This window comes from Penicillium digitatum, chromosome 1 (genome assembly GCF_016767815.1).
Source record: "Penicillium digitatum chromosome 1, complete sequence".
NCBI classification, from domain to species: Eukaryota; Fungi; Ascomycota; class Eurotiomycetes; order Eurotiales; family Aspergillaceae; genus Penicillium; species Penicillium digitatum.
The window spans coordinates 2,873,877-2,896,675 of NC_089384.1; the positions used below are offsets into that span (position 1 = coordinate 2,873,877).

The 22,799-nt window shown below is 49.3% G+C and overlaps 8 protein-coding genes across 8 annotated transcripts; 3 read left to right on the plus strand and 5 right to left on the minus strand.

Annotated features, from left to right (window-relative positions):
• Positions 1-1,812: 1,812 nt before the first annotated feature.
• Pdw03_3327 (RTA1 like protein) lies at positions 1,813-2,749 on the plus strand (the record flags this gene model as incomplete). The annotated part of the gene is made up of 4 exons (XM_014676816.2): positions 1,813-1,864; positions 1,951-1,973; positions 2,030-2,255; positions 2,334-2,749. The coding sequence occupies 4 exons, from the start codon at positions 1,813-1,815 to the stop codon at positions 2,747-2,749; spliced, it is 717 nt and encodes a 238-aa protein (XP_014532302.2).
• A 1,426-nt stretch (positions 2,750-4,175) lies between these two features.
• Pdw03_3328 (uncharacterized protein) lies at positions 4,176-4,427 on the minus strand (the record flags this gene model as incomplete). The annotated part of the gene is made up of 1 exon (XM_014676815.1): positions 4,176-4,427. The coding sequence occupies one exon, from the start codon at positions 4,425-4,427 to the stop codon at positions 4,176-4,178; it is 252 nt and encodes an 83-aa protein (XP_014532301.1).
• A 1,904-nt stretch (positions 4,428-6,331) lies between these two features.
• On the minus strand, positions 6,332-6,925 carry Pdw03_3329 (Small nuclear ribonucleoprotein SmF, putative; the record flags this gene model as incomplete). The annotated part of the gene is made up of 4 exons (XM_014676814.1): positions 6,332-6,398; positions 6,483-6,638; positions 6,768-6,805; positions 6,920-6,925. The coding sequence occupies 4 exons, from the start codon at positions 6,923-6,925 to the stop codon at positions 6,332-6,334; spliced, it is 267 nt and encodes an 88-aa protein (XP_014532300.1).
• Positions 6,926-7,456: 531 nt separating this feature from the next.
• Positions 7,457-8,348, minus strand: Pdw03_3330 (Putative DUF866 domain protein; the record flags this gene model as incomplete). The annotated part of the gene is made up of 5 exons (XM_014676813.1): positions 7,457-7,597; positions 7,650-7,772; positions 7,911-7,976; positions 8,050-8,164; positions 8,314-8,348. 5 exons carry the CDS (start codon positions 8,346-8,348, stop codon positions 7,457-7,459), a joined length of 480 nt encoding a protein of 159 aa, XP_014532299.1.
• A 341-nt stretch (positions 8,349-8,689) lies between these two features.
• On the minus strand, positions 8,690-10,708 carry Pdw03_3331 (Aromatic-ring hydroxylase-like; the record flags this gene model as incomplete). Its single annotated transcript, XM_066100457.1, has 3 exons — positions 8,690-9,652; positions 9,710-10,003; positions 10,061-10,708. 3 exons carry the CDS (start codon positions 10,706-10,708, stop codon positions 8,690-8,692), a joined length of 1,905 nt encoding a protein of 634 aa, XP_065955857.1.
• A 2,188-nt stretch (positions 10,709-12,896) lies between these two features.
• Positions 12,897-15,592, plus strand: Pdw03_3332 (uncharacterized protein; the record flags this gene model as incomplete). Its single annotated transcript, XM_014676810.2, has 3 exons — positions 12,897-13,142; positions 13,223-14,950; positions 15,014-15,592. 3 exons carry the CDS (start codon positions 12,897-12,899, stop codon positions 15,590-15,592), a joined length of 2,553 nt encoding a protein of 850 aa, XP_014532296.2.
• A 1,229-nt stretch (positions 15,593-16,821) lies between these two features.
• Pdw03_3333 (DDHD) lies at positions 16,822-19,914 on the plus strand (the record flags this gene model as incomplete). The annotated part of the gene is made up of 4 exons (XM_014676809.1): positions 16,822-17,847; positions 17,900-19,181; positions 19,231-19,368; positions 19,442-19,914. The coding sequence occupies 4 exons, from the start codon at positions 16,822-16,824 to the stop codon at positions 19,912-19,914; spliced, it is 2,919 nt and encodes a 972-aa protein (XP_014532295.1).
• Positions 19,915-20,262: 348 nt separating this feature from the next.
• Pdw03_3334 (Molybdenum cofactor biosynthesis protein) lies at positions 20,263-22,563 on the minus strand (the record flags this gene model as incomplete). Its single annotated transcript, XM_066100458.1, has 4 exons — positions 20,263-22,040; positions 22,115-22,152; positions 22,210-22,250; positions 22,303-22,563. 4 exons carry the CDS (start codon positions 22,561-22,563, stop codon positions 20,263-20,265), a joined length of 2,118 nt encoding a protein of 705 aa, XP_065955858.1.
• Between the last annotated feature and the right edge of the window lie 236 nt (positions 22,564-22,799).

The following is a 22,799-nucleotide window of genomic DNA, read 5'->3' on the forward strand; positions in this document are numbered from 1 at the left end:
CCTGTTACACGATCCTCGCATCTTTTCCAAAAGAAATGATCTGAGAGGTGGCACCGCGTAGCGTTGGAATTCAGACTGTGCCCACTCGTATTTGTCAAAGTCGATCTGTAAGGTACGGTCGGGTTCCTAGGGTTTCAGTTTGACGGGGGTGACGGTCTCACCGAAATGGAAACCTTTATAGGTCAGGTTCATCATGGGTTTTCTTTTTGTCATCCGTCTGTACTGATGCTCGAACTGGGCCGACCGTAATAGTCGACCTAACCGGGTCGAAAAGGCAGGCCAAAGACCCAGAACTTGAGGGAATGACTGAAAGCATTCTCGTTGACTGTGAGGGCTGTCGAGTTGATGTTGCTTTGAAATCACATGTGTCAGGGCCCTGGAGGATCTGACAATCATGCTGAAAGCCTCCGTCTACTACACACCGGGGCATTCCTTATTTGTCAAAGTCATTCTTCGGCACTGACAATGCCCTTTCGCGGTTGTTCTCATCTTCATTTGACAATTGGTTTCCACCCGAAGGAGAGCACGATTGTGATAAAGAGGCGGTCAAAATGCATTGTAAGGACGTGGCTAGAAAGGGATAAACACAGGCTCGAATCCGGAAATCTTTTCTCCACCCGCTGTTTCATGAGGGAGATATCGGTGTTTTCTCATTTCGCAACGCGCGTTTCTCTCGTTGCCTGCTCTACGCTGCATGCTTTTTGGCGCCGTGGTCCCAAATCCCATCCTTGAAGGAAAGGAAGAATGTAAGGAACATCATGCTCCGGCGGTATTATCGACATGAATCTGCATCACAGTAGTGATGACAAACAAAAGCAAATAGATTGAAAGATGCGAGAGCACCGAGCGCAAACCGTCACCTTGCGGGTTAGCAATTAACATCTAAGGGTTGGAAACGGGCGGGCATACCAGAGTGAATGTTCGTAGAACCTTGTGGGTTCCAGTATGCGACCCATAGGGGTGGTCTGGTTAAGAGGAACCGGAAGGGGGTTTCGCTTCCATGATGAGCTCCAGACAATTGTGAGAGCAGGGAAGAGGTGAAAGTCACGGAGTCAAAAGGACAGAGTCGGTGGAATGTAGGTGTTGTAAGAAAGGGGGTTCTTTTTGTGACCGAAATCGATGGTCCAACAAGGTAGGGGACGATCAGGGGATAGGCAATTTTGTATAGACTGCGCTATTATGACAGCCCGAGTATGCTCTGAGAATTTATGCCCCTGTTCTCAAGCACGGACGGAGTGATGGGGCATAGGTTTCGACAACCTGCTCTACTGTCTGCTTTGATGTCTGAAAATGGCAGTCTACATGCATTTTGTATTGACACTAGCAAAAGGATCCCCAGAATCGTCTGAACGTGTCCTGGTGTCCTGAATCACCAAAACTGGATTTCGATAAGAAAGGAATTTCATCACATTCATACAGAGGACCGTGATAGTTGTTTTGGAAGGAGCAGCAAGTTGAGCCGAGTGGAAGATAAACGAGCACTTTGGGGACACATGGAAATGACAAGTCCAGCCGGGAACGTTGTACGAGCACTATCACTGTTTCAGATGTCTGGAGCTTATATCCAAATATACAATAGGCTTCAACGTTTCGAATCAGTGGGAAATTCCCTGGAGAATGAAGATAGCTAACTGATCGGTGATTTGCGTGGGCCCTGCTCAAGTTGATCTTGTAGTCTATTTCTTGATCTAGACAAGCTCAAAGATGGTTGAAGTTAAGTATATGGGAGAGTATGACTACATACCATCAATACCAGCTGCAGTGATCTTCATTGTTTTATTTGGGATCTTAACCCTCCTGCATTGTTGGCAAATGTTCCGTGGTCGGACCTGGTTCTTCACTGCTTTCATATTCGGAGGAATATGTGAGTCCCAGTTCAATGCACCCACTTGCTGTTGGAACCTTTCGTCGGGCTAGTTTCTGGGTCTTTTTAACACAATGTTTCTGCAGTCGAGATCATTGGATATACAGGCGTAAGCCAATGTCAATGCTCGATCAAGCCAGATAGGGAAAAGGCTCACCATGTTAGCGTGCCGTTTCTTCCAACGAATACCCGAGATATACCATTCCTCCTCTGGCCATCCAAGCCATCTTTGTCCTCGTCGCACCGTCACTGCTCGCCGCAAGTATTTATATGGAACTTGGCCGCATCATGATTGTCACTGGCGGAGAACGTTTGTCGCCAATCCGACGCTCGTGGTTGACGAAGATCTTTGTGGTTGGGGATATGGTGTCATTTTTTGTGCAGGCAGGAGGTAAGATCCATGATCTTTGAACGAGTCCACACTATCTTGTATCTCCCGATTGACTAACGCGGTATTGCAACAATGTAGGAGCCGGAATGCTCGTCAGAGCCAGCACAGCAGCAAAAGGCGGAAAGATGATCAAAGTCGGCTTGATCATCCAGATTGTCTTTTTTGGAATCTTCATCATCACCAGTGTCATTTTTCACGTCAAACTTGGGAGAAACGGGTCAAGGGTGCTGCAGCAGCAGGAAGTCCCCTGGCAAAAACACCAGACCGTGTTAAACACCAGTAGTCTGTTGATTTTCGTCCGTTCCATCTTCCGATACATCGAGTACAACGAGGGACGTAGCGGGGCATTGCTCCAGCATGAGCTCTGGAGTTACATGTTTGATGCCACTCTTATGCTGTTGGTGATGGCCGCGTTTAACGTGGTACATCCGGCCGAGATTAGCCGGTTGATAGAAGAGAGGAAAGGCAGGGATGGGATGGAGCTGATTAGATGATTGAGATGACTGGGCTTAGGATGCCGGGAAATCTCCGGGGATAGTCGATCGGACCGACTCACACTGTCTCAAAAGGATAGATCGAGCTAGGGTTCATACCACTTCATCCAAATTAAAAAGGGCACGCTCTTAGTTTTGAAGGCTGTCCGACATTCTCTGTCGTTTTGCTACAGTTCGCTTTTCAACTTGAGACTATTTAGATTTCAATCCACGTCCGCAGGTCTCGCGTATAGCTCTAGGTGCACGCTATTTAGTTCATGTTTGAAGGTCCGAAGGGTCCGGCGCAGGGACGGAGGCCGATACAGCACCCAGTCACCAGTCGTATTACCTGGCACCGAGAGCTGTTGTGCTCGGCCATGGGAAAAATGAAAAAGCTATCCCAGCTTGACCGACATGCGTTCCTAATTTTTTGAAACAGTTCCAGCAAAGCTCTTTTGATTGGGCCAGTCCAAGAGAGATTGGCCTCGTAGCACAAATGTTCCACTCCGAGGGTCCAGGGTCCTGTGCTTTAAATGATACAAGCCGGACAGGTAGTGAGTACTTTCATTCCAGGGCCCGACCTAAGACCCCGTCAGATTTAATATTTTCCAGGTACAAAGTTCTAGGACAAACCATCGGGTCAAATTGAATTTCGGTGGTTGTCGCTTCCGAGGCAAGATTCAGACTAGATACCGGGTTCCACTTAGGGCTACATCAGGCGTCAAAGGTGCCCTGGCTCAAAGCGGCAGGGACAAGTAGCAGGGAAGTCATACACCATAGGAGGTTAAGAAGCGCATATTAGATCGACGCAGGTCTCAGACCGTTCGCGGTCTTCGTGTTTTGAGGAATTTGGTTTCTATACATGTGCTAGAGAGGACCAATCCAGATCCTAATTGCATACATCTCAGAGCCAGATCCAGACCCCAATCCAAATCCAAATCCCCAACTAGACAAGGTGCACACTCATCAAATCATCAAATCATCAAAGCGGGGTCAAAATCATGCCCCCTTGTCAACCGGGCCAGTGCCAGCAAAGCAGACGAAAAGCAGTCCGAAGCCAACCTTCGATAACACCCGAGTAGCAATCAAGCCAGCGTCGTTGCGCATATCACTTTGTATCATTTCAATTCGTAATCTCGTTTGCAATCCATAATTCTCAGTCCATGTCACCGTGCCCCGGGCACGAAACATAGATCCAAATTCGCCGGTCAAGTCGTAAATGTAGCCATGAAATTCATTTGGTGTTGTGGGGGGGGGGGGGGGGGGGGGGGGTTCTTTTTTTCCTTTTTTCCTTTTTTCTCATCATTTTGACATGGTTTCACATGGCAAGAAGTGTGTTCGGCCTCGTGCACCCTGATCCGAACAGGTGCCTGAGACATAAAAGTAGAGTGGAGTATAGTAAGACCGAGACACATCACGGTAGGGCGGGGGTGTACGGAGTAGTTTGTTAAGAGTTCCGGCGGGGTTGCGCGAGAATATTGCTCAAACGTTTCCAGCGCGGGGTGGGGGATGTCGTGATTCCACGAGACATGGATTTGTCTGGTTTTGTGGAGGACTGTGTAGAGGAACGGACTCGGTTGTTGATGGTTGCTTCATGGTCGGCGAGGACATCCTCGAGGCGGACGTCGGAGGCGGACATGCGTAGAGAAAGGTCCTTAGGATCGAGGATCTCGACGAACTTGGAGGCTGTGTCGCGCATTGTGTAAACGATGGCTTTTTTGGGGTGATCTGGCGGAGGATGGGGAGTTTTTTGATGTCGAATTTAGTAGTAGGAAGTTCAGAGGTCACGAGGATGTATGACTTAATTTGGATTCAAGCGCCAGATGAGACAAAGAGCGTTGCAGTTTTAGGCAGACTGCAGACTGGTGGAAATTTGGATGTTTCAAGTTTTGGAGAGAACGACAAAAGAAGAACATGAGAGGGGTTTTATAAAAAAAAATTTATTCATGGGGATGGCTTCCGACAGCCAAAAAGGAAATCTGAATGTCTGCCGTACCGAAGATCAGTGGAGTACAAAATAGTGCTTCGTCTATACAATTGGCCTATGAACCATGATCGTTGTGTTTCTTCGATTTTCCCCCCCCTTTTTTTCCTTGTAGAAGAAAAATTACGAGTCACTGTGTACTATCCAAGGCAACTTTTCCCCCTCACGGCTCGAAATCCCCCCCTAAGTTGAGTGCATGCTCCGTCCTCCGTACATAAACGCACGAGCCCGATTTGGATTTAGCTGCGGGGATGATCGGCAACTACTTTGGTGGCGTTCGAACACGATGAAGAACTATGATGATTCGTCTAGACATATGGGGAAGCACCTGATACGAACGGATCACAAATTGGGTCTATGATCTACGAAGATCAGATGCTCCGTCCCCCCCTTCTGTGGACAAGGCCCCTCGACTCTGAAATGATTTTGATAACCCGGCGGTGCATTATTCGTCGTGGCTTACCATTGTGGATGCCATCCTTTACGCGCCATGACGTTGAGAGTAAAACAATCTTTCTTATGGGTTGACAAACCAAGTGGTCACTGTAGAGGGGCAAATAGGTCCATGGGTGATCGGCTCTTAAGTCTGTGTTTTGCATCCACAAGGTCGGAAGTGCGCCATGTGGTCCGTCTATAAGAAAGAACTGCCACAGAATTCAATCTCTTTCAATAGCATTAATATGGTAAAAGTGTGTACATACAACAGGGAACCGCGTCAAGAGGAACAGGGGTGTTCGTATACGCAAGTGGGTTCGTCGCAAGTGGGTTCGCCCCCATCGGAGATTTGCTCAGGGCCGGATCATTGCACGGACTGTGCGAGACAGGTATCTCCAGGGGAGGCCCGTCGAGAGTGGGGACCATACTCCGGCCCCAAAGACAAATCACCGCAGCACTTGAAAGCTATTACAACCAATTTCCTGTTGAGAAACTGATCGCCCTGGGTCATAGTGTCTTGTCACTCCTTCAGTGCATCGGCGTACATGGCCATTCGAAATCTGTCGATCCCCATTGGATTTCGGCTGTGGTTCCCCTTTTTTCTCACGGAGGCCTTTGGGCTGAACAGAGGAGAGTAACCCGAGGTCGCTGCGCCGCGCCTGAGCCATAAACCACTATCACACTGGACACTTTATGGCACAGCAGACTCTCGCGCTGCTCTCAAACCCACGAAGAAAGAACCCAACTACGTGTGCCTCTTAGACTGGTGCAGAAAGTAAGTGATTCAATTTTGGTCAGAGGCCAATGCACATTCCCCTCTTTGAAAAGCCATAAACAAACGCCGCGTAATAATTTGAAATTGTAGGGACACACACCCGAGTTCCAACAGACCTGTTACACTCAGTAGATCGATCCCCAGTCTCTATCTGTGCAGCGCCGAGCTTGGTAGGGGTCGCGTCTCCGGGTGCCTGGCAGGCACCGTAGGAATCTGAGGGTACGTACCCCAGATCAAGTAACTCATCCATTCAGGGGAACAAGAATCCGACTGTGCCAGATACACTGCTTCAAAGACACAGCACCTAAGCACATCTCACTTCCAGACACATAAGAACGGTCGTCATCTCCCTCCACTCCCCCTCATGTACCGCACTGCATCATATCTCCATTCTAGGGTGTGCAACATATTATTTAAATTCCATATCCGTCATTTCAATTGCATCGGCAGAGCCCATCCAGAGGATGTTGTTGCATCTATGCGGGGGGGTAGAGAGTCAGCCAAAGTAGGATCACAAGTATCAGCCCGACGCCGAGCTGGTTCAAGCGCGTATCACATACCTGATCAGAACAAGACCCAATGCGCCGGTGGGCTTTCCGTCGATAAACTCTTGCGTGTCGCGCAGCAGAACGTTTATGTATGAATCAACACTCTCGAGAATGCCCTTGTATTCGGTCTGGCCCCACTTCAGCCGGATGAGGACTTCAGTGCCCACGCTGTAGAGACAGAGAGGTTAGCAAAGTGTATGACATCCACTATACAAATGTGCATATGTCTTGAGAAATAGAGATGCTGCTTGGGGCTGCTTGATGGGGTCCGGAGTGGGCTGTGAGCGGGTCGCATACCGAGCCTGGAGGAAGGGACGGGGATTAACCGGTTGAACCTTCAAAAGTGCAAGTTAGCTGTTGTTCTTCTGGGAATAGCGCTTAGATTCAGGTGCTAGTGAGCGAGATCTTGAGCTTGAAACCGAGCTGAGCTTGAGGGGAGAGAGACATACACTCATTGTGATTTGAGTGTGGCTTTTTTTGGTTTGTTGGATTAAGGAAGAAGTTGAGGATTAGATGACAGCAGAAGCGCAAGCAAAGTCTTTGACTCTGCTGGTTGATCGTGCTGTTCGTGTTGTTAGCTACGTTGACATCGGAGTCGGCGAAAATGTGAGGTGAACGGGGCGGTGCCGGTGGCCAATCAGCGTCCGTAACCTCTCACCGCCCTCGAGCTCAAGAACAGATGGGCAGTGGGGAGCAAAGTGTTTGGATGAACGCAATGGCTTTTGCGGTAGGTGAATGCCCCGCGGGAACTCATCACAGCTAAGATGAAGGGAATAAAGGAATTCAATTCTGTTTATGGCTCATCGTCTCATCATTGGCATATCTCCCATTTTCAACATGCTCCGTACCCTCATTCCCACCACAGCTTCCCAAATTAAGCTCATCAACAGACACCAGTAATAATACAATGAAGTACATAATCAGATTTCATCGGAGTTTCATAGATTCAGCCCTTTGGCAATCATCGCCGTCAAGTAGATCTTCACTTAACGGCCAACGGTCCAGGTGATTTCTTTGATGCTGACTTCCTCACCCTTCTTCTCATCGTAGTCATACCACTCACCCTCTGAAAGGTCAATGCCAGAGAAGGTGGTGGTTGACTCAATAGCCTTGGCTTCCCATTCACCCTGGAGTGTCTTCGTCAGCACATAGAATTACCAGAAGTTGGGATTCACTCACATCGGGCTTGAACTCGATGAACTCGAGGCCACGACAGTCCATTTCGATAATCGTCTGGAAGTTCTGCTTTTCCTGGACTTCATAAGGCTTAGGTCCGCTAGTGATGGAGGCAGTGTGGGTTTTCTATAAGGTCATGAGCCGTGTAATCATGGAAAAGTCACGGAGGCCCAAATGATTGATGCCGACAAAACGGAAGTAACTCGCGAAAAAGACAGTCATGAAACGATTTCACGTCAAATTAGAAAAAAAAAGCATACTTACCGTGCATAGGCGGCACTTCCATACGAAATTAGCCTCGCCTCGGCTACCAGGGATTTCGTGCACGTCCTATACATCAACTCATTTAATAAGCCATTCAATCAGAATAAAACGGAGAGCAGTTTGTAGTTGTTCCACGTACGAAACGGTTGAAGCTGACCCAGTTCGGGTGTGTCTCGTGGCAGGAGGTGCATTGCACTCGGAAAGTGTAGAAGTAGGGATTTTCCTCAGTGTCTGTGGGAAGAAGGGAAGTAACGCTGTATCATGATATCAGCTAGTTGAATATTTAATAATGGTGGCTGAAAGGATCTGCCCGCGCGGCGTTCCTGGAATTGGAGTGCAGTGCGGGGAGATCCAGGCGCCTGCAAAGGCTCAATAATCAGACATCTAAGGTAGGGGCACTTACCCCTCCAGCTGAGCTTCGACCGAAAGAGTGAGCATTCTTGGCTTTTGAAATCAAGGGGGTGACCTTGATCCTGAGTTGTGATGGCAGAAGTCGAAGATATTTTCAACAGGTGATGCGGGGTGGAGATGGAAAATACCCAACGTAGATCGAGGCTTGGCATGTGACCACTCTATAAACATTGAGGTCATCCAGACTATGAAATACAAAGAATTGAAGTGCGAGGAGGAAGTTGTGTGTTTGAATTGAAAATTGATTCATTTAGAATTAAAAAATAAACGCCGGCCATGCTCAAGCTATCTGTCGCCCGCAACGAACGAATCAAACGAGCTACATACATCTCGATGGTAAAATACAGACTCACAACAAGCCAACATCCTCATAGACGGCTCTGTTGAGACTCCTGGCCCAGCGGCTTCGTCGAGAACGCGTTGAAGAAGTCGTTGAGAGCGTCAACAGTGCCACTTCCCTCAACTAGCTGCACAGTGCAAGCTACATGGCTATCGGGGCGGGTGACGACAACACCACCCTTCTCGGAATCGAAGCCTAGCTTCTCGTGAGCTGCAAATTGAGCCAGGGGAACACGCACATCAGGGATATCATCGGCATAGAGGTGGTGGTGGTAGTCACGCAGAACCTGGGGGATAGAGTCCACATCGATGGTGTTCTTGGAGCCTGCGTAGATCACCGACAGGGTGAAGAGTTTGGAGTGAGGGTTGTGGCGCTCGAAGAATGATACATCGGCAATGTCAGACCGGCGGTACACCGAAAGGAACGAGCGCTCTTTCTCTAGGTTGGCAGCAAGGTCGGCAATGGCCTTCTTGGTTTTGGACTGGTTGCCAGCGAAGATGAAGATGCGGAATGCACCATTGGCGGGCACTTCCTGCTCAAGCTCGACAAAGTTGGCATCCGCAAGACGGGTGACGGTGGTCGGGGTAAAAGCGCGACCTGGAATCAGGTGAACGCCTGGGATCTTGAATAGAGCAGACTTGGCAGGGTGGCTTGCGTCCCAGGTGAAGATGTTGGGTTGGTAGGCCACTCCGTATCCACTGGTGAACTCACAAGATGACTTAAAGGTCTTGACGAATTCGTTCTCCTCCCCACCAGCACCCACAGTGGTGTGACTGGCAGAACCAACTTCGCCAGCAGAAGGACGGCGCTTGGAGAACAGTGCTGCGTACTTGGCATCGAAGTTCAACAAAGTCTCAGCGATATCCTTGCGCTCGCTCTCGTAGGTGCTGAGAATAGAACGGTTGGCAAAGCCACTCTCCACGGCGTGGATCTTCCAGGCCATGTTGAGTGCGTCATGGAAAGCAGTGTTCATTCCCTGGCCAGCCTTGGGCTTTAGGGTGTTAGCTATGTTTTCAGAACAACAAAGGCCTCAAAAAGAAGAACTTACGCTGTGAGTGTGGCAGGCATCACCACCCATGAAGACTCGCTCGTCAAGGGTGTACTTTTCAGCAATACCCTGTCCAATTGGGTAGACAGAGTACCATTCAACCCGGTCCCACTCAATCCAGTATGGCTTTAGAATATTTTTTGCAGTCTGCTGGACCTCCTCGGCAGTGGCAGTCTTTCGTGGGTTCCAATCAGCATCGGTGGAAGAGGCGATCTGGACATAGAGGCGGACCATGTTGTCCTCGCGGGGAATGACCATAATTGAGCCAGCGTCGGAGTGGATGGTGCATTTTGTCTATATATACATGCTTTAGAGAAGGATGTGAGAGTAGGTATTTTCGGGTATGCTTACCTCGATGTCGGGGAAGTTTGTGCGCACAACACCGTCCATGACACCCCAAACATAGGCAATAGGATCCTTGTGGTGGATCTTGATGCCAAGCTGCTCACGGACGAAGCTACGGGCACCCTCACCACTGAATAAGTACTTTGCGCGTACGTTCTCGATGACATTGGTATCCAGGCACTTCAAGTTGACCTCAACAGGGTAATCGGCGTTCGCGCCATCGTTCTTGAAGCCAACGATAGTCCATGGCCGCTCAACGGTTGTGCCGGCCTTCTTGATTTCATCCAAGAACACACGCTCGATCTTGCCCTGGTGGACCAGGGTAGTGAAAGGGTAGCGGGTGTCAATGAAACGGGGGCAACTAGGCCAGCTGCCGGTACGGCCAATGCCAGAGCCATCACCCCTTGGATCCCAGAAGGCAACGTCGTACACCTTGGCAGGCTCGTAAGCCATGATCGAGCGCTTCAACCCTAGGTTGCGCAGTATCTCGGTAGATCGCGGCTGGATACCGTCGGCGCGACCAGTAGCGGTCGGCACTGGGCGGTTGTCAATGTGCTTCACCTTGTAACCCCATCGTGACATACACAGGGACAAGAGCAGACCGACGGGGCCGGCGCCCACAATGACAATGTCATAATTCTCTTGCTGGACCATGCTGGCGGCTAAAAGCAAACACAGGGATCAAAGTGTGTGTGTGTGGGGGGGGGGGGGGGGGGGTGCAGGTATGGATTAAATGGAAAATGGAGTTAATATCAGCGTAAATAATTGTATGTACAACCCGAAAGAAAGGCAGGATAGATCAGAGTGTCTCCCTGCACGATGGCCAAAAGAAAAGGAATGGGGGCCATGGCTGCCTCTATATACTGTCCGGGAGTTGGGCTAAGGGGACGGATTTGGTGTTCAACTGAAGCAACGGAGAACATCCACGGCATTCAGAGTCGGCGGAATCATGGGGAGCACCGGTTGGAGGGTTGGGGCAGCCAATCAGGTTCGCCAGAAACGGAGTCATGGACGATTTGTAATCGGAGAAGCAAGCGCCGTGTGGGGGGAAGAACTGGCTTTTCGCAAAGTCAATATAATGTCCATACTACCGTCGTTGATCCCGAGATGGTAGCCGTAGGGCTCTTGTCTAACTGGATTGCTCCTTTTCCTCTGCTCCACCCGGAAACGATCTCGGTAAGCGGACGAGTGGTCACGTGACCCCGCCTCGGCATCCTTGTGGTCCCTAACGGATGTTAGGGCCTAATATCTACGCCGCTGCAAGTAGCGGCCTGATTTGTCTTCGGGATTACATCCTTGGCCGGGATCTATGTCTCTACTTTGTACGCAGTACGGAGAAGACCCTCAAGGGCTTGGCTATGTACCTCCAATGTCCATACTCCGTACTAAATCGTTGGGCGGAAATTGCCTAATCCAAGTAGAGAACTAGCTAGCTGACTGCCATATCCAGTATCATTGTCTACATGTTTACATGTTTGCTTGTTCAATTTTTTCCCCTTCTATTCTGCCGAGATTACTGAAGCCATGCCGCCTTATCTCCCCGACCAAGGCCTCGTAGTTCAACCTGGTACTTACCCTGCGGATAAGAAAGATCCACCAGGTCTGACCTCTTTTCCAATGTTGTTTCCTCGGACTGGTCCATCGGAGATGAATCGGTTCCCTCCATCATTTGGTCAAAAACAAATCTGGAAGCTTTGCTACATATTCATAACAATAGCACTTTATGTGCTTGATATCAATTCTATGTATAGTATTACAGGTAGCACAGCTTCAGTGATCCGTAATCTCTTGGCTTAAAAAGGTTGACACCTGAGGCAGCAATGACGAAAGAGTTTGGGTCGGGTACAAGTTGTACCGCTCCGAACTATGCTATGTGCATGAACCACATGCTTAAAATGGAGACAACATATTAGGACTGAACACACAAGTTTTTCGTGAGCTTCGGAAAAAAAACTGGCACTGGGAAATAACTTGAACCTTTTGTCCACACTTCATTAAGTAGGCATTGCATATAGGGTAAGTATAATGTGTCTCGCCACATCATGTAATGCTCTTACTGCCAGAGTGATAGACGGGGGATTATACACAAAAGGCATAGTACCAGTCTTGAGTTCACGTACTATCAGTCACGCCTGGCTTTTTGTCTGATAGTTCTCGCAGGTTAGGCGGGTGGGCGAGTATCGGCATTCTGTGATGTTGCAATATGCCTATCCAGATGTTCATGCTAAAGCGCTATGTAGTTACATGCCTACATAGAATGTATGCTGTAACATCACACCGTCTTTTTAGAGTTGACTCATGCAAATAGGAACATGTGATGGATGGGTGTTTGATTGGTCGGTCTATCAACAACCTCCTTGATCAGGAATAACACATTTTATTTTTTTTTGTGCGTTTGTTCATTCATTGTTCATTCATCATAGGTTTCAATGTATTTTCTTTGTTCCAATATTGTTTATTTTGCCCTCTCTTGGTTTCTACCATACTCGATTCTATTGTCTTGAGACATTGCCGGCCACATAATAGGACTGATCCTATTGTTGCAGGCCGTGTGGTCCCAACATACTCTTTTCAGTCACAACAATAGCCTTGGTTTTTACACTATGCTTCATTCGGCAGTCTTGAATAAGAATCAAACTGCTACTGTAATGATGCACATTGTAGCCATAGATTCCGACGACAGCGATGCATAAAGATCCTCTTTCCCCTGTCCAATTCCTTCTTTCTTCCCATACTTCTGGATATTCCTTGCACTTCTGTTTCCGGTCCTTTTGCGTTTATTTTTCTGCGCTTCTAAGTATTTCTTTGAACAGGACTGCGAATTGAAACTTTAATCGCAACAATGTCTCAATATCCACCAGTCCGTCCCTGGGCAACTCTCAGTGCCATTGACCGGGATCACGAGTCAGGGATCCTCTATGAAGATGAACGCCAGCAATGGTTTCGACAGCATCCAAATACTGTTCCTCGAACGGAAAAGAGGAGTCGTAATAGGAGTCAACATGTCTTCACAGACCGGGGTCCCAGCATGGCTAAAGACCTTCGTGGTATTGCGGAACGCGGTGCAGCTCGTCGGAACGGAACTGCTGTGAATAAAAACGATGTGCAAGTGCCATCATTACCTAAAGTTGCTGAACGTAAAATCTAATATGGAACAGATTCTTCAAGCCATTGCCACCAATTCCTCAACAGGAAGATCCTCAGCCGGCCACTACGGTTACTCAGGATGATTTTTTTCAACGTTCTGATCGCGATATCAACAAGATGAGCATTTATTATGTCCTTGACAGATCAAACATGCAAGGCCACCACGACAAAACTTCTTTTGCTCAACAAGAAGTCTCTCAGCCTGCTACCAAGGTTGACCAGAAGGCGCTTCTCAAGGAATGCAAGCTTCCAGGATACGATGACGAGACTTCTTCAACTCAACCCAGAGAATTTGAGCCGACTCTATCACCCCTTTCGCATCACTGCTACAATGCGCAAGCCTCCGACACTAGTGACTCCTCTTATTCCCACCACTTGGATCATGCTGCTCCTACGTTCGAGGCTCCTCATGCTCAAGCCAATCCCAGTTCTCATCACAATGGTTGCAGCACAACTTCATGGTACGAGGCTTTACCCAATGGCCACAAATCTTCTCCGGACACTCAGGTTGCAGTGGCTTCCAACGCGACTCTAGACCCCGAAATCAAGCAAGAAAATCAATTCACTGAAGTGGGAGTAACCATAGATGAACTTCTCGCCTTAATCAATCAGGAAAAGGAAAACGATCGCCTTGCAAATGAAAATCACAACCCAGGAGGTTCATATTCTACCTACCGTCTCGCTCCCCTAAATTCGGCATCTATGGACATCTACCACGCGGACCAATGCTCTGGTCCTGGTTCCCAGCCCCCTGGCTCCCTCATTCGTAACGCTGAGAGTCCTTTATTTGTGAGCCCCGGTCCCATTCACGAAGATACACCTGCAACGCCTGTGTGGTCCCCGCCTCAAATTTCATCTTATTGTCCCGAAGGATGTTGCTATTGGTCCTCTGACGAATCGGAGACTGAAATTGCTGCGTCTCCTGAGCCCCAGTTTGAACGGGAACGGTCTGATTCCAATTTACCTTTGCATGAATCACCTCTGTTGCCTTCGTCCCCTCCCCAGGCCGCTTCTCTGCAAGAAGATTTCACTTGGCGTTCGGACAATGCCAGCGAGATTGACGCTGACTTTGTTGTACCCTTTGAGCATGTGTTTGCTTGGGACTACACTACTCCTGGCTCACCTCTACTGGATTCACCTCTACCTCCTGCTCCAGCTGATCCTTCTCCCGAGCGTCGTCCCAGTAATCTTCGTGAATATTCCCATGCCGATGTGCCTCGGGTTGGAATTCATCCATCTCAGATTCCCCACGATCTCCGGCTGACGCCGCTTACTTTCCGCCCAGATTACATTTCATCTCCTGTTAGCTATCCGAGACGACCGAGAGATGATAGAGCCAACATTGGCAACGTCGAGCAATCTCTTGTCCCACAGCAATTGAACGTGAACAAGAGCAAAACTACCTTCACCATGGATGTCCCCGTCCGCGAAGTATCTCTGCATCAGACAGCCATCCACGTGCCTGAGTCTACCAATGGTGGACATAGCCGCACGGCTTCCTTCGTCAACAATGATGTCGACAACACCCCCACCACCGCAACTCCGAGTCGTATCACCCAAAGTCCTGATGTCAGTAGCTCTGAGGGCTCTGAAGACTCGCGTGGAATCAAGCGCAAGCGATTTACCAAGAATCTCTTTGGGAAGAAAGGATATCTAGAAGACAACGAGGGGCCACGCGACAAGAGATTCCGCTTTCTGAAGGAGGCTCTCGAAAAGGGACATTCAACCATTGGCAATATCAAGGGAATGGTACGTGCTACGTGACGTGGCTTTTGAGAAATGATACAGTTACTAACTTTGTTTTTTTGATAGTTTTGGGATGAGAATCGAGCTTTGATCGGCTCATCCAAGCCCAGCATCGTCACTGAGAACACTGCCTCCATCACTCTGAACACCGGGGTACAGTCAATTCTGTACGCCGAGATTGAAAACATGATTACCCACGCAGCCAATGAATTCCTGATGAAGGAGTATTACGAAGGCCACCTCAGCACTAGTTCTCTCCTCAAGGTGAAACGAAGATGGGAGAAGAGGCACATGCCTGGTGTCCCGGAATTCCGTTTCGACCAAACTACCCAGTATCGTCTTATCAGCGCAAACCGCAATCATCTCAGCTTCGGCGAAACCACCAACGGCCTTGGCCCGAACACCGTTCTGGGTAACTGGAAAAAGATCTGCAAGAACATGAGCATCCGCACCTTTGTGGCCCCCGATTCGGTAGTCAAGAAGCACATTCACGATATCCTGGATCTCTTGGAGATTTTGAATGCTGATCGATGCCACCTTGAGTTGATTATGGCCCTCAATGCGCACATTCGTGGAGAGCTAAAGAAACATGAGGTGATGCAACACTACCGAGATACTCAGACCTCTGGAAACTCTCGCTCTTGATTTCTACTTTGCTTATTTGAAGTTGTCCTATGTTTGATTTGGCTTATTCCCCATTCTTATCTCGCTTTCGTTTTCGCTTTTTGCGATTCTATCTCGACTGTTCTGTTCCAGGAACTCGCCGTTATCAGTTTCGCTTTGAGCCAATTTCGTTTTCGCTTTTGCTCTTCTGTTTCTGTCTTTTCTGCGTGTTTTACCAGTAATTAATGGATCAACTAGTTCAGTCCAGCTTAGTTCAAATCCTACTGATCCCAAATACATCCTTTACTTTTCTTAATAGATCAACTGACAGCACGCGTGAACATAGCTATGTGCTCTTCCACACGGACCAGGGTGGGATATCTCGTGCAACGGTGCCTTGTGATACTGCATGAAAATTATAGATAGAGAGAACGTACATGTTCAATACAACTTCTCACACATAATTTCATCGTGGAGGAAACCAGGAGTAGGTTTGCTGGGGTTGCATTGTTACCATGGATTTTTTAAAAAAAAAAAATTCAAGGAGAATGCCAATATTCGTATGTAAATAGGAGGTAAAGCTGTGCTGGCTGATAAAATTATAATCTAACCTGGCCAATCCTGTAGCTAGTGTTACCTGAAATGCTGTATTTGCCAACGGAGTATACATCGATTGAAGCAATTTCAACTAGATTTTACCTTGATTTAGGTTAATTTCCCAAAGAGAATATCCCAACACAAATCGATGGCTGGCAGATGAGACGCCGCCTCCAAAGAAGATTGATTCTACAGATTGTTAGTATGGGGCTAGAGATGGTTGCACAATAGGAACATGCCGAACCAATCGCTCTTTCGAGCTGCCATGCAATAAAACAATGGAGGTTATGCATTCCTGCATGTTTTTTACTTGATCTCTTGGCATTTGCCAATCATCGATGAATCAATCTTCGAACGATCTTAATTCAACATGGTCCAGGGTCTGTAAGAACTTGACAGAAACGGGAAGTTGTGCACGAAACACGTGGGGCGACGTCATCGACTTGTAGGATCACGGGTGTCAGGCAGTCACCGCTCTGCATTGGACGAAGTTCTTGAACCACCTCTTGTAAATGAGAGAACTTCTGTGTGGGTGTTTCCGACAGAACGTGTTGTGGACTGGAACAGTCCGGCCCCCAATGACCGTCAATTAATCCCGCGTTTAGCCTCCATATTAGGGGGTGGAGATCAATACCAGCTCAAATACAGGGGCCCGGCTCCGTACAAACATCCGAATGGCGGGCCTGATCCACACCTATGGTCCGAGTTGCCTGCTTGTGGATGAAGAGCAGGACCTCACCCGATTTCAATCGCTTCAATCACCACCAGAATTCCGGGCACAGTTCTTCTATATGTCATCATTACCGATCGATGATCCACTGGCTCCTCTACCTCCACCGGCAAGCCAGGGTACCGGCAATGAGAGACATTCTCCCACGCCATTCTCGGCCAGGGATAACATCGCCTTAGAGGAAGCTTGGCGTGATCTTCGGGAAGCGAGAAAGACCAAAGTCCCTGGGAACTACAGATCCAGGCCAAATACGTCGACGGGACCCCCTGAGATAGAGGTGCCTGGTCATGAATCGGTCTCGAACGTCGAACGCCGCAAGGCAGCCAACCAAGAGGACCCCTCATTGGTTGACAGTAGAGGAAGCACTCTGAGCAACCCTGTATCATTCCCGGATGACCTACCCTATCGCAGTTACAAGAGGCACCTCACTTGCGCTACCAGCGGTGCTGCAATCAGAACCCGTGAACTCGGCAAGGAAAATCGATTGGACTCTCCACTGGGTGATGGGTCTATCTACAACACTACGAGGGAAATTGCCATCGATCGGAAAAGAGTGCGCTCGTCTTCCATCAATGAGTCCAGTGTTACCAAACGAAGAGGCAGTTCTCAACTGGAAGCCGAGAACGTGGGCGAAGGCGACGAGGGGATTGGAAGTCTACGAGCTGACCGTTCTCACGATGCAAGCATGAGTGGCTCTCCTTTTATACGGGCGCCGGCATCTCAGCCTCAAACACCGCTTGGTCGCTCACTGGAGTCGTCTTCGTCAAGAGAAGGAGGCGAAGGGCAGGCAGAACTCCGAACCGGTGCTGCTTTTCAAGGTGCTCCAAAACTTTCGGGCCTCAGAATGACTGTGAGCCTCGATAAAGTGACCCAGGAATTGCAGCGGGAGAGGATAGAGGAGCCAAACACCCAGTCAAAGATTCCAGTTGGTGTCTCACGGCTTCATCTAGTCGAGTTGCCGAGTCTCAAGGTGAGTACACTTTCTATGCTGGGATTTAAAGTTTTAACAACGCCCTTTGTAGATGAAACCAATCTACTGGAGCCCTCTTCAAGACATATCAAGTGTGGTCCGAGCTACTTGGTTCTACAAGAATACCATGCTGCCTGTGGAGACTGAACTTGCGAACAAATTGGAGGAAGGCTACGTTTACTTGAAGCCATGGAGCGACACTTGGCAAGATGAACTGAATAGTTGCGTAGAAAACGGGGCCGATGCCGAGTTGAAAATTGTTCATCCGCTATGGACAAAACAAGACAGTCGGCCTACAGCTGCAAAAGCGCCACATAGTCGTGATTCGCCTGTGGATGAGGCAGAGGATCCCTTTGTATTCGCCGAAAATCGAGCTGCTGGTGGCACTTCTGTTCAATCTGAAAGTATCAAGACATACTACACATCCAGTGCCATCTATGTCGATGCAACAAATGCTCAAGTGCTTCGCCCCAGCTTACTTCCCTCGGTGTCGAGGGGACGACGGCCCCTTAGTGCAATCAGGAAAGGCCGTCAGATAGGCATACCTGTGATTCGCGGCTTTAGTCGAAAACGATGGGAACAACTGCACCCATCAAAGCCGAATCCCATTGATGTGCGCCATTATATTCGCAAGGCTCAGTCGAACGTTCCTTCTGCGCGAGGTGAACAAATCTGCTATGCATGCAAGATGGAAGAGTCCCGGCCACGTCCAACGGACTTGGTTCTTGTTATACACGGCATCGGGCAAAAGTTATCGGAGAGGATGGAAAGCTTCCACTTCACTCATGCTATCAATGCGTTTCGGCGAGAGGTGAACATGGAGCTTAATAATGAACCTGTCTGGCCGCACGTGCGCCAAGATCATGGAGGAATCATGGTACTTCCTGTGAATTGGCGCACGAACTTGTCATTGGATGACCCCGAACTTGAGACTGGTATCGAAGACCCAGCTACCAACAAATTTTCACTTACAGATATCACGCCCCAGACTCTTCCTGCGATTAGATCCCTGATCAGCGATGTGATGCTTGACATCCCTTACTATTTGTCACACCACAAGCCGAAGATGGTCAAGGCGGTGATTAGAGAAGCGAACCGTGTGTATCGCCTCTGGTGTAAAAACAACCAGGGGTTCCAAGACCATGGCCGCGTACATCTCATCGCTCATTCGCTCGGAAGCGTGATGGCTGTAGACATTCTTAGCAATCAGCCAACACATGTTCCTCGGTTTGACTTTTCCAATACAGCTTTACAAAGCGATGTGTTCGAGTTTGATACTAGACATTTATTTCTCTGCGGAAGTCCAGTCGGCTTCTTTTTACTTCTCAATAAGGGTATGTTTGACTGTTACATCATTCTGCCTTGTATCTAACATCCTCGCAGCTAGTCTTGTTCCCCGAAAAGGTAAAGACAAGCCGGGCAGCAATGGCGATGATTTACTTCATGGCGTAGCCGGCGAAGCTGGTCAATACGGCTGTCTCGCCGTAGACAATCTCTACAACATCATGCACACAACGGACCGTAAGTTGATTGTCTAACCTCCTCAATCGATTTCTGCATTATCTTTGCCTTCTGTGCTAACAACCCTTTCTAGCAATCGCGTACCGAGTCAATGCAACTGTAGATTCAGACCTCTCCAACTCCCTCAAAATGGGCTCTATCCCCAGCTCCACCTCCACCTTCTGGCAATCCATCGGAAGCGTCTTCCGCTGGAGCACAACCCCGTCAACATCATTGTCCTCCACAGCCCCTACCCGCCCTGCAGCAGTCTCCAAGCTCCCATCTAATGTTGAACTCGAGATCCACGACTTTACTCGCGAAGAGATCGCTGAAAAACGCATGCTTCTACTCAATGACAACGGGCAAGTTGATTACTATCTCTCGGGTGGTGGCGGCCCGTTGAATATCCAGTACCTCAACATGCTGAGCGCACATAGCAGTTACTGGACACTGGGTGATTTTGTGCGGTTTTTGGTAGTGGAGATTGCGAGAAAGCCGGGGAGAGAAGGGACGCTGCCTGCTTTCCGGTCTGAGAAGAAGAAGGGATGGAAGAATTTGAAAGGGTGATTTAATTTCGGGCTATCTATTGCTTTACTATAGCTTTCTGTTATTTTTGTGCTCTGAAGATAGAATGGGTACCTTGCGTAGTTGTAATATTCGCATACAAACATACAACTTGGCTCGTTCTATGTAGAAAACCACATTGTGATGTTATTCTCTACAAAGATGGAAACTTACAGCTATTGACCACCACATATCGTCTGTTCAAGAAGAGGATCGAAAAATGGCGAAGAAAAGACTGAGAGGGCAAGAGATACACAAACCTCAGAGAACGCAGATAAGAAACCAAGAGACAAGTAGTTTTCAGGAGATATAGTCTCCGTCTGGGCATAAATCATACATCGTGTCACATCTCTAGCAAACGACCTGGGTATCCGAGCCATGAACGGCCCCCATCAACAAAGCCTCCACGGTCTCACCCTTGGTCTCAACGCCCCGTCCAGCCTGTAAAACCACCAATGCATTTGCTTTGGCCAGACTACCTACTTTCGAAGACCGCTGTCCAGCACCCTCGACCCCCGTGCTCGTCGCGTACAGCCGACCATCCGAGCGCGATGCCGTAACCACAGCACGGTGGTACTCTGTGCGCTTGGGATCAAGCGGGAAGTCATGTGTCAGAACGACAGCGACACGCGGGAGACCAAGCTGGGGCGCGAGCCAGGGCTTAGAGCCGAGGGCCTGAGAGCTGTGTCCCAGGCCGGCGAGCTTGTGTAGCGAAGGGAGGACAAATAGGTTGAGAGTGACAAGGGCAGAGGCCGGATTTCCAGGGAGCGAGAAGATGAGTTTTGATTGGCGCTCCTGCTGAGAGGATGTGGCGTCGCCGGTTGGTTTGAAAGGGACGGTTGCGAAGGTGGTGGGCTTGCCCGGTTTCATGGCAACGCGGCCGAAGTGGATGGTGCCGCCGAGGGAGCGCTCGATTGTCGGCTTGAGGAGGTCAAGCTCGCCCATTGAGACACCGCCGGTTGTGATTATCACGTCGACACCGGTGGAGGCTCGGCCTACACCGCGAAGGGAGTCACGGAGGGCGTTCTCGAGCTCACTGGCAGGTGTGTCGCGAGCAATGCCAAGGTCAACAGTTTCGAAACCCCATGACTTCAGGCATGAGAGAAGAGATGGGCGGTTGGAGTCGCGGATTTGGCCGCCCGTGAGAGGACGTGGGTCATTGTGCTCCACGAGCTCGTCGCCAGTGCTCAAAACGCCTACGCGTGGTTTTCGGTAGACCTTGACAGTCTTGGTGCCGGTTGATGCCAGTAAGCCAATCTCTCCGCCAACGGGAGAGATCAGGTCGCCGCGGGCGACAATTTGGGAGCCCAACGCGACATCGCTGCCAGGCTCGCGCACATTCTCACCGGGCTCAATATCCTCAGCGAGGATTTCGACTGTCGCTTCCTCCTTCCCATCAGGTGTGCACGAATCCAACGTCGTATCCTCGACCATGACTACGGCATTTGCATTTGGGGGGAGAGGGGCGCCAGTGGTAATTCTAGCGATGGTCCCTGGTTGCAACGGCTCTAGATTCCCGCCGATATTGGCATGGGCTATTGATGCTACGGGGAAGATCCCTTTCGTGAACTGGCCGGAAGCGCTAGAATCTGGTGCAATGATAGCATAGCCATCGACGATACTAGCTCTGTATGCTGGTACAGCCTCTGCGGCGTAGACGTCTTCGGCGATCACTGAGCCAATCAAGGATGTGGTAGTTGGGACCTCAACGACGTCTGGCTCGGGAGTTTGCTCAATTATCCGCCGAAGAGCTTCATCCACAGATAGCATCGGGTAGGGTGAGGAGCGATAGCGCCGGTTAGGGCCTGCGCTAGGGTCGTTAGACTGTGGTCTCTCAGAGGGCGACGTGTGCGCTTTGGGGACCTTGTGCCCATGTCCATGGCCATGGCCATGATGGTGGTGACTATGGTGGTGATGCTGATGCACACCAACACCGGCCTCTGATTCCAGCTTCTTTACGCCTCCAGCATGGAGGTCCCTTGAATTGGCCCCAGCAGACTGTAGACAGGCGTGTGGAAGAAGCTTGATAACAGCCTCGAGGTTCTCCATAGCCCCTTTGGGTGAACCAGGTAAGGTAATAATCAAAGTCTTATTACGAACACCAGCAACTGGTCTTGCCATCATAGCAACTGCACGGGGAATTAGCCGAAGCAAACATAGTCAAAGAGAAGCACCATGGCAGCGCCCTTGATGTCATGCTCACAAGGTGTTACTTTTAAGGAGGCAGCAATCATGCCGTGTCTTAAAGTCTTGGTTAGTTTACTAGTGTCAATGGGGCATCCAGGGTATCCGACTCACACTAGTCCTGGCGCATGGCGTTGGATTAGGGGGGACACGGCCTGGTGATTTCATGAGCAAAAGGTAACGGTCAAGCAGATCAGAATCACAAACTTCAGGGGTGTTGTCCTTGACGGCAAATCCTGTCCCTCCACTTAGTAGGATGAGGTTGTACCAACTAGAGCTGTCGGCCCAGTCGTATACCGATTGCTGGATCTCCAGCACGCTGTCCGGGACGATCCTGTATGCGGGGGGTTCCCACTTCCCCTCTGCAGCCAAGATAGGCGCAAGTGCATCGACAACCTTGTCAGAAGCAGGGTCTTTCGAGGCAGTGTCTGAGACAATCAGGATTGCAGCTTTTAGTTTTGTCGCCATGATGTGCGCTGTGCATATAAGTCTGGGGAAGTGGATGTTTTGGCGGGGAAAGTTCTGTCATGGGAAAATGAGCAAAATATCGGGCTATCACCAAACCCCGATGTCAATTAAGCTGTATGGTGCGATTGATGAAATCAGTGCCAATACTGCTTTTCGTGTGTGCTAACTGTAATCCTTTTTGTAATGCTAGTCTCTTGCCCAAATTTTCATTATTTATTTCATTCGAATTATCCCGT